This window comes from Rana temporaria, chromosome 8 (genome assembly GCF_905171775.1).
Source record: "Rana temporaria chromosome 8, aRanTem1.1, whole genome shotgun sequence".
In the NCBI taxonomy this organism is placed as follows: domain Eukaryota; kingdom Metazoa; phylum Chordata; class Amphibia; order Anura; family Ranidae; genus Rana; species Rana temporaria.
Genome location: NC_053496.1, coordinates 2,998,379 through 3,008,964, shown reverse-complemented (window position 1 = coordinate 3,008,964; position 10,586 = coordinate 2,998,379). Strand labels below are relative to the sequence as shown.

General features: G+C 47.1%; 1 protein-coding gene across 1 annotated transcript; it reads right to left on the bottom strand.

Annotated features, from left to right (window-relative positions):
- Positions 1-1,339: 1,339 nt before the first annotated feature.
- On the bottom strand, positions 1,340-6,377 carry LOC120910320 (C3a anaphylatoxin chemotactic receptor-like). The gene is made up of 2 exons (XM_040322096.1): positions 6,145-6,377; positions 1,340-2,425 (listed from the first exon to the last, which is right to left on the bottom strand). Exon 2 carries the CDS (start codon positions 2,414-2,416, stop codon positions 1,400-1,402), a length of 1,017 nt encoding a protein of 338 aa, XP_040178030.1. The 5' UTR covers positions 2,417-2,425; positions 6,145-6,377; the 3' UTR covers positions 1,340-1,399.
- Between the last annotated feature and the right edge of the window lie 4,209 nt (positions 6,378-10,586).

Genomic DNA, 10,586 nt, shown 5'->3' with positions numbered 1-10,586 from the left:
AATTAAGTCTGAAAGGTCAGATGTCTCCTTTCAGGGGTAGGGAATTAGCATGTCAATTATGTTTAGTAAAGGAATGTGTTTGTGTAACAGGTGAGGGGAACTTGTCGCAGAGACAGGACGTCTGGGGGATAATTAACTTAATTGAAGCCCCATTGTGTGATGTGTGGGTGGAGTGTGTCTTTGTTCCTTTGATTAGTACTGTAATATGCCTGTAACTGCATAAAAAGCTGAGAGTGTACCATTCATTCATTTGACTCAGAACACAGAGCGTATGTGTCGTCTTTCTGAGGGAATTCTTATGGATCGTGTCTGCTGGCTTGTCGGACTGTCGGATAAGCTGTCGTGGGGCGATGGAATGGAATATCGTAAACGGCGGTGACCGTTACAGCGCCCATCAGTGAAGAAGAAAAATAATTTACTTGCAAAACTTTATAACATAAACAAATAAAATGTTTTATTTTTTACAAAATTTTCAGTCTATTTTCGTTTGATTAGAAAAAAAAAAAACAGTGGTGATTAAATACCACCACAAAAAAAAAGAAATCGCACATCCGAGTGATTTCAAGTATTTCTGAACGGTTCCGAAATGTTCTAAGTGTCACCGGCGCCCCCCCGCACCTCTGGCCAAACGCGGTACTGCACACCCCTTTAGCTTGGGGTTTTTTTTCCAAAAAAAGTGCGCTTGTAAGACAGCTGCGCAAATACGGTGTGACAGAAAGTATTGCAACGACCGCTATTTTATTCTCTAGGGTGTTAGAAAAAAAATATATAATGTTTGGGGGTTCTAAGTAATTTTCTAGCAAAACAAAAATATTTTAACTTGTAAACAATGAGTCTGAAATATAGGCCGGGTCCTTAAAGGGGTTGTAAAGGTAAAAGTTTTTTTACCTTAATGCATCCTACGCATTAAGGTAAAAAAACAACTTACCTCACCGTTTGAAAGTCCCGGGCGCATGCTTGTCATCTTGTTCGGTTCCCAGCCTGGCCGTTGATTGGCTAGGCTGAGCGGATTGATAGCAGCGCAGCCATTGGCTGGCGCTGCTGTCAATCACAGCGGATGACGTGGCGCGCCGGGGGGGCGGGGCCGAGTGATACAGTCGGCGGCTATGGCCGCCGATGTATCACGGGAGCACACTCGCAAAAGCTTTCCACCATGCGAGGAAGCTCGCATGAACATGGAAAGCTTTTGCGAGGAGGAGCCGAGACAGCCGCCGAGGGACCCCAGAAGGCAGCGTTCAGGGACACTCTGTGCAAAACGAGCTGCACAGTGGAGGTAAGTATGACATGTTTGTTATTTAAAAAAAAAAAAAATTCGGCCTTTAGTGTCCCTTTAAGTCTTTAGACGCCCTCCCGAAACTGGACGACCGCGCTGTAGCTGTCAATTTTGGCTATAGCACAGTCAGCAAGTGGTTAATCCTTCTAGTTGTAGGCTTTCTTCCGTTGTGACTTTGCTCCTGCTGTGCTCGGTAGTTTTTGACACCTCTTCATTAAATAGATTCTCGATCAGCTCATGGAATGACTTTCTTACTTTACTCTTCATATCTTTACCCAAGAGGACATAGAGAACTGGGTTGATACAACTGTTGGTTTCGGCCAAGGCTTGTGAGAAAAGGTCCAGGCTGGTCACCGCAAAGTTGTCGAAGTACAGCAGGATAATTCCCATGATATGGTAAGGAGCCCAGCTCACAAAAAATGCTACGGCGATGCCAAATACCACTTTGGTGGTCTTGTTGCCGTCCTTTACGAACCTGGTCTTTTTCAGTTTGAAGGCCAGACGAGCATAACTGACAGAGATGATTAAGAGGGGAATGAGAAAACCAAAAACCATGCGGGTCATCATAACCGTCTTATCTGGAAAGGTCACATGGGTTTCCACCTTCATGTCACTTCCATTAATGTTCTGAAGGCCACCTTGTTCATATCCACATAGTGTAAGGTTCTTCTCTGTGTAGGTGGTCCTATATAGGACAGCGGGTAGACACATCAAGAAGGACAACATCCATATAGTCAAGCATATTACCCAGGCCATTCGTAGGTTGCAGTGGTTTCTGGCCCACACGGGTCGGACGACCAGGATACAGCGGTAAACGCTTATGGCCACCAGACTGAAAACGCTGGCAAACATGGTGAAGATAACAACGGAGGGTAACATCTTGCAGAGGGCAGGACCGTACAACCATTCCTCATAGAAGAATTGAGCTATGAAGAATGGGAAAGCCAGACAGCAAGTCACATCGGCCAGAGCAAGGTTCCAAAACCAAATCTTCATCACCGTCCACTTCATCTTCGTACTGATAACCCAAAGAACCAGGAAATTGCCGGGAATGCCAACAAGAGTGGTGATGATCATAATTAGGATGGTGAACACGTGTTGGGTCGAATCCATGGGTGATTCTGTATCACTTGCGTTCAACATTCTGGTTTCCTGTAAAGACAACGGGATTAGCTGGAGATAAGTGAACTTAGCCTTATCAGTCTCATCAGAATCTCATCACTCTAAACTAGGGTTGCACCCCCCCCCCCCCATTGGCCTTTTACCTATTTTGTTACATTACGGCCTTTATTTCAATGTCATATACCGCTTCCTGTCAGTCTGGATATAGATATCAGATATTCCAGCTGCTCTCAAGCACACAACGAGACGAGACTTGTTTGTCTGCTGAACATGGAGTGTTTAATAGAACCAAGAATACAACCTTATATACAGTTAGAGGAGGTAACCAAAACATAAATTAACATGAGCTAATTAACTAATCATTTACGCAGACTAGGTGACTCATAGATATGACCTTTCAGGGTAGACGTCACGTCTCCTCGCTCACCTGCTATACAATACACATTATCATAAGCGTAAACACAGGACATCTTCACACAATAGCAGGGTCAATTAGCACAGAGAACAGACAGATGGCTGTAGGTGATGGCATTAGCATCTAACAGTATGTGTCCCAACATTATGGCCCAGATTCACACAGGACTTACAACGGCGTATCTCCACGTACGCCGTTGTAAGTCCGAATGTGCGCCGTCGTATCTTTGCGACTGATTCATAGAATCAGATACGCCTCACTGTTGCCAAGATACGAGCGGCGTAAGTCTCCTACGCCGCCGTATCTTGGAGGGCATATTTCCGCTGGCCGCTCGGGGCGCTTCCGTATATTTCCGTGTCAAATATGCAAATGAGCTAGATACGCTGATTCACGAACGTACTTGCGCCCGGCATATTAAAATACGCTGTTTACGTAAGGCAATCAATAAAAAAACAATAAATAATAAAAAATATATAAAATAAAAAATTAAAAAATTAAAATCAGGATCAGGACCTCCTTCCTCCTGCCGGTGACCCCTCTAGTGATATAAAGATATATATATAGAGAAGAATCAGGACCCCCTTCCTCCTGCTGGTGACCCCTCTAGTGATATAAAGATCTATATAAAGGAATCAGGACCTCCTTCCTCCTGCTGGTGACCCCTCTAGTGATATAAAGATCTATATAGAGGAATCAGGACCTCCTTCCTCCTGCCGGTGACCCCTCTAGTGATATAAAGATCTATATAGAGGAATCAGGACCTCCTTCCTCCTGATGAAGACCCCTCTAGTGATATAAAGATCTATATAGAGGAATCAGGACCTCCTTCCTCCTGATGAAGACCCCTCTAGTGATATAAAGATCTATATAGAGGAATCAGGACCTCCTTCCTCCCGATGAAGACCCCTCTAGTGATATAAAGATCTATATAGAGGAATCAGGACCTCCTTCCTCCTGCTGGTGACCCCTCTAGTGATATAAAGATCTATATAGAGGAATCAGGACCCCCTTCCTCCTGCTGGTGATCCCTCTAGTGATATAAAGATCTATATAGAGGAATCAGGACCTCCTTCCTCCTGCTGGTGATCCCTCTAGTGATATAAAGATCTATATAGAGGTATCAGGACCTCCTTCCTCCTGCTGGTGACCCCTCTAGTGATATAAAGATCTATATAGAGGAATCAGGACCTCCTTCCTCCTGCTGGTGATCCCTCTAGTGATATAAAGATCTATATAGAGGAATCAGGACCTCCATCCTTTTTGGGGGGGCACAAACAAACTGAAAAAAAAACATAAATTGCAGCCACTGTGCCCATCAAACGCAGCCACTGTACCCATTACATGCAGCTACTGTGCCCCATCATGCGCAGCCACTGTGCTCATCAAATGCAGCTACTGTGCCCATCAAACACAGCCACTGTGCCCATCAAGCGCAGCCACTGTGCCCATCAAACGCAGCTACTGTGCCCATCAAACGCAGCCACTGTGCCCATCAAACGCAGCCACTGTGCCCATCAAACGCAAGCCACTGTGCCCATCAAACGCAGCCACTGTGCCCATCAAACGCAGCCACTGTGCCCATCAAACGCAAGCCACTGTGCCCATCAAATGCAGCTACTGTGCCCATCAAACGCAGCCACTGTGCCATCTAACACAGCCACTGTACCCATAAATTGCCACCACTGTGCCATCAAACGCGGCTACTGTACCCATCAATTGCTGCCAGTGTGCCCATCAATTGCTACCAGTGTGCCCCATCAATTGCCGCTACTGTGCCCCATCAATTGCCGCTGCTGTGCCCAATTAATTGCCGCTACTGTGCCCCATCAATTACTGCCAGTGTGCTCAATTGCCGCTACTGTGCCTCATCAAATGCTGCCAGTGTGCATCCCCCGCCTGGCACTTACCTGCCAAGGGTCACGCCGCTGTACTCCACGCTTCAAGTCCTCGATGTCTTCTCCCGCCCTCTTCCTGTGCTCTACTATGATTGGACGCCTGATAGGCATCCAATCACAGCGCTTGTTGCTTCAGCCAATCAGGTGACAGGTAACCAGACCTGAGCACCTGATTGGCTGAGAGACGTGTCAGTGTTAGGAAAGCAATTTATTCACACAGCATTGCATCCGCTGTTTACCATTTTGGAAGCCTATTAGAGCCAACGGGGGGGGGGGGGTCATGGAGAGAGAGGAGAGGAGGGGAGTAAGGAAGAGAGGAAAGGAGGGGTGTCAGGGATAGAGATGAGGAGGGTGTCAGGGAGAGAGAGGAGAGGAGGGGGGTCAGCGAGAGAGGAGAGGAGGGGGGTCAGGGAGAGAGGAGGGGGGTCAGGGAGAGAGGAAAGGAGGGGGGTCAGGGAGAGGAGGGGGGTCAGGGAGAGAGGAGAGGAAGGAGAGAGAGGGGGTCAGGGAGAGAGGAGAGGAGGGGGGTCAGGGAGAGAGGAGAGGAGGGAGAGAAGAGAGAGGGGGGTCAGGGAGAGAGGAGAGGAGGGGGGTCAGGGAGAGAGGAGGGGGGTCAGGGAGAGAGGAGAGGAGGGGGGTCAGGGAGAGAGGAGAGAGGGGGGTCAGGGAGAGAGGAGAGGAGGGAGAGAGGGGGGTCAGGGAGAGAGGAGAGAGGGGGGTCAGGGAGAGAGGAGGGGAGTCAGGGAGAGAGGAGAGGAGGGGGGCAGGGATAGAGGAGAGGAGGGAGAGAGGGGGGTCAGGGAGAGAGGAAAGGAGGGGGGTCAGGGAGAGAGGAGAGGAGGGGGGTCAGGGAGAGACGAGAGGAGGGAGAGAGGGGGGTCAGGGAGAGAGGAAAGGAGGGGGGTCAGGGAGAGAGGAGAGGAGGGATAGAGGGGGGTCAGGGAGAGAGGATTGAGGGGGGTCAGGGAGAGAGGAGAGGAGGGGATCAGGGTGAAAGAGGGGGCAGATCTGGTCACAGTGCTCTCACGTGGATGGTCCCTGGGGGCAGCGTGGGGACCCCCTCCTTCACCTCCTTCCAGGACAGCCGCACCTCCCAAGCTGCCTGCCAATGCACACTGAGCCCAGGTACGGAGCGGCTCAGTGGCAATCAAAGGAAGGGAAGGAGAGGATTAGACCACGGATTTTCAGTGGCGGTGGGGCGAACACTAGTTTCTGTGCCCGTCCAGCTCACCAACTGACACTCCCACCCCCCAGCATGCTATGCCACTGGCAGGGAGTCGGGAACCAGTGCAGAGGGCAGCACAAAGGGGAGTCTGAACTATTGTAGGGTGCCAACTTGAGGCCCGGGACGCCAGGCCCCTCAGGACGCACGGGCCCCTTACACTTGTATGGGCTGTACCCCCCCCCTGATGGCGGGCCCTGACCACGCCTCTACTGACCTGTTGGTAGAGTCTGTAGCAGATCAGAAGAATCTTCTCGAACGGTATCAGGTAATCTGGAGCTCAGTAACCAAATGGCAGCTGCATCTGCTTAAACGGTGAGTCCTCCAGATACTACCAATGGTGGAAAGGCTTCATCCCCCACAAATCTAGAAAATAATACAAAGTAGCAGCTCGCCGGAGAACGCCGAAAAACTTCAAACTCAGTTCTCCTCACATCCTCAAACTAATAAAGGGAAAGAACAAATGAGCCAGATAGACACATTGTAGCAAAAACTGAAAGTCGTACAAGTCTTTGAATTCACTAAACTTATATTTCGCAACTTCCTTTCTGCGTTATTTTAAATATAGGCGCTTAGAAAGAAAAGATGCCATCACTGTAAGTGGTTTGGGGGGCGGGGGGGGGGTGCAATATTACACGCAGTCCCAGTACAATCAAATAATGCAGTCAGTTCACAAACACGCGGTGGGAAGACAGCCAAGCCTGTAGAAAGCATGGGGCCAGATACACAAAGAGTTACGTCGGCGTATCAGTAGATACGCCGACGTAAGTCCGAATCTAAGGCCGTCGTATGTTTAAGTGCATTCTCTAACTGAGATACACTTAAACAAGCCTAAGATACGACAGCCTGCGCCGTCCTATCTTAGGGTGCAATATTTACGCTGGCATCTAGGTGGCGCTTCCATTGCGGTCGGCGTAGAATATGCAAATTAGTCGTTACGCCGATTCACGAACGAACGCTTGCCCGTCGCAGTAAATTTACGCAGTTTCCATAAGAGATACGCGGCGTAAAGATAAACATGCCCCCTAGGTGGCGTATCCAATGTTAAGTATGGCCGTCGTTCCCGCGTCGCAATTTGAAAATTTTACATTGTTTGCGTAAGTCATCTGTGAATGGCGCTGGACGCCATTTATGTTCACGTCGAAACCAATGACATCCTTGCGACGTCATTTACCGCAATGCATGTCGGGAAATTTTAGGGACGGCGCATGCGCAGTACGTTCGGCGCGGGAACGAGCCTAATTTAAATGCTATACGCCCCCTAGCCGGATCATTTGAATTAGGCGGGCTTGCGCCGGAGGATTTACGTTACGCCGCCGCAACTTTACAGGCAAGTGCTTTGTGAATCAAGCACTTGCCCGTAAAACTTGCGGCGGCGTAACGTAAATCCTCCGGCGCAAGCCCGCCTAATTCAAATGATCCGGTAGGGGGCATATAGCATTTAAATTAGGCTCGTTCCCGCGCTGAACGTACTGCGCATGCGCCGTCCCTAAAATTTGATTCACAAAGCACTTGCCCGTAAAACTTGCGGCGGCGTAACGTAAATGCGATACGTTACGCCGCCGCAGATCTACGTGAATCTGCCCCAGACAGTCTGTAGACAGGTGGCTTGCTGATGACATCAACTAGACACGTGCAATTTGTTTAGTTTTGAATTCATTTTTTTATGAATTTTGACAAATTTGTAAATCCCGAACATTTTAGAATTTTTGAATTTTTTAATTTTCGAGTTTCCAAAATTTTGAATCTCCGAACTTTCGAATTTCCGAATTTACGGATATTTGGAATTTCGGATATTCTGAAAAATGTAAATTTGAGAATTTCGGAAATTCTAATGCCCCGTACACACCATCACTTTATGTGATGAAAAAAAAAATACGTTTTTAAAAACGTCACTTTAATTGACCGTGTGTGGGGGAAAACGTCGTTTTATGTCTTCTAAAAAACGACCAAAAAAAATTGAAGCATGCTTCAATTTTATGTGTCGTTTTTCAAAACGTCAACTTTTACTTCACAGAAATTGACCGTGTGTAGCAAAAACGTCATTTAAAACGACGTTTTTTCATCCGCGCATGCCCAGAAGCTACTTATGAAGCGAGCTTCAATGGAAAAACGTGGTGAACGTAACCTCACTTTGCTAGAACATTGTGAGAAAAACGATGGTGTGTAGGCAACTTCGTCTTTGAAAATTGAAGTTTCAAAAACGTCATTTTTTACTTCACAGAAAATGTCGTTTTTTTTCATCACATAAAGTGATGGTGTGTACGGGGCATAAGTTTCGGAAATTTCAGAAAGTTGGCTACGCGGCGTCAGTGAGTGGCGTAAGTAGCCCCGCCCTTGGTCCCCCTGGCCGCTCAGCTGCATGATGTGAAGGGGGATGCAATCCATGGCCCTAGAGATCCCCGGGTCCATTAGAGGTCGGGGGGGGGCTTTGGGTGCTGACGGAAAAAAAAAGGGGGATGCAATCCGGGGCCCTGGGGATCATCAGGCCCCTTAGAGGTTGAGGGGGGGGGGGCTTTGGGTGCTGAATTTCCGAATTTACAGATATTTGGAATTTCGGATATTCGGAAATATGAAAATTTGAGAATTCGGAAATTCAAAATTTTGGAAGATTGGAAATTCAAAATTTCGGAAAATGTAATTTCAGAATATTTAAAGGGACACTAAAGGCAAGATTTTTTTGGTTTAAAAATAACAAACATGTTATACTTACCTCCGCTGTGCAGTTCCTTTTGCACAGAGGGCCATATTCTCGAAAAATATCCGCCTGCTGCGCTTAGGGCACTTACACTCCGCTGTCCCTACTTACTGGAGCAGGTGCTGTATTCCCCAAACACTTGCTCCATAAGTTGGGACAGCGGAGTGTAAGTGTCCCGGCGTAGCCTGGCGGATCTCCAAGGGGGCGTCTTCTATTCAAATGAAGCGCACCCCCGATGCGAAAGAACTGGGCATGCGCCGGGCTGCAAAAAGCCCAGTGCGCATGCTCCAGTTCTCGGCGGAAAACGTCAATGACGCCGACGTGTGCGTCATTGACGTAAAGTCGTATTCAAGAACGACTTACGCAAACGACGTTAAATTTTGAAATTTCGACGCGGGATCGACGGCCATACTTAACATTGAGTACGCCACCTAGGGGGCTTCTTTATCTTTACGCCGCGTATCGCTTACGGAAACGACGTTAAAACACTACGGCGGGCAAGCGTACGTTAGAGAATCGGCGTGACTAGTCATTTGCATATTCTACGCTGACCGCCACCTAGCGGTCAGCGTAAATATTGCAGTCTAAGATACAACGGCGCAAGCCGTCGTATCTTAGGCATGTTTAATTGTATCTCAGTTTGAGAATACACTTAAACATAGGAAACGGACTTACGTAGGCGTATCAGATGTTTTTTTACCTTAATGCATAGGATGCATTAAGGTAAAAAAAACTTTTACCTTTACAACCCCTTTTACCGCTTCCCGACCGCCGCATGTATATGTACGTCGGCAGAATGGCACGTACAGGCACATTGGCGTACCTGTACGTCCCTGCCTTTCCGCGGGTCGGGGGTCCGATCGGGACCCCCCGCTACATGCGGCGGTCAGGTTCCCGCAAGGAGCGATCCGGGACGACGACGGCGCGGCTATTCGTTTATAGCCGCTCCGTCGCGATCGCTCCCCGGAGCTGAAGAACGGGGAGAGCCGTATGTAAACACAGCTTCCCCGTGCTTCACTGTTGCGGCGCATCGATCGCGTGATCCCTTTTATAGGGAGACTCGATCGATGACGTCATTCCTACAGCCACACCTCCCTACAGTTGTAAACACACACTAGGTGAACACTAAATCCTACAGCGCCCCCTGTGGTTAACTCCCAAACTGCAACTGTCATTTTCACAATAAACAATGCAATTTAAATGCATTTTTTGCTGTGAAAATGACAATGGTCCCAAAAATGTGTCAAAATTGTCCAAAGTGTCCGCCATAATGTCGCAGTCACGAAAAAAATCGCTGATCGCCGCCATTAGTAGTAAAAAAAATAAAATTAATAAAAATGCAATAAAACTATCCCCTATTTTGTAAACGCTATACATTTTGTGCAAACCAATCGTAAAACACTTATTGCGATTTTTTTTTACCAAAAATAGGTAGAAGAATACGTATCGGCCTAAACTGAGGAAAAAAAAATGTTTTTTATATATGTTTTTGGGGGATATTTATTATAGCAAAAAGTAAAAAATAATGCATTTTTTTTCAAAATTGTCGCTCTATTTTTGTTTATAGCGCAAACAATTATCAAATACCATTAAAAGAAAGCTCTATTTGTGGGAAAAAAAGGACGGCAATTTTGTTTGGGAGCCACGTCGCACGACCGCGCAATTGTCAGTTAAAGCGACGCAGTGCCGAATTGTAAAAAACCCCTTGGGTCATGTAGCAGCATATTGGTCCGGTCCTTAAGTGGTTAAATTTGAAATTCGAAAATTTTGGAAATTTGAAAATTCAAAAATCGGTAATTTGAAAATCGGAAATTTGAAAATTCTGAATTTGAAAATAAGGAGATTCGAAAAATTCGGATTTTTCGAAATATAATTTCTGAATTTTCGAATTTCCGATTTTTGAATTTCCGAATTCCCAATTTTCGAATTCTGAATGTTCAAGTTTCCGAATTTACCAAATT

Excerpts from the sequence above, each read along its gene's own strand:
- LOC120910320 (XM_040322096.1), bottom strand. The coding sequence starts at position 2,416 with ATGTTGAACGCAAGTGATACAGAATCACCCATGGATTCGACCCAACAC.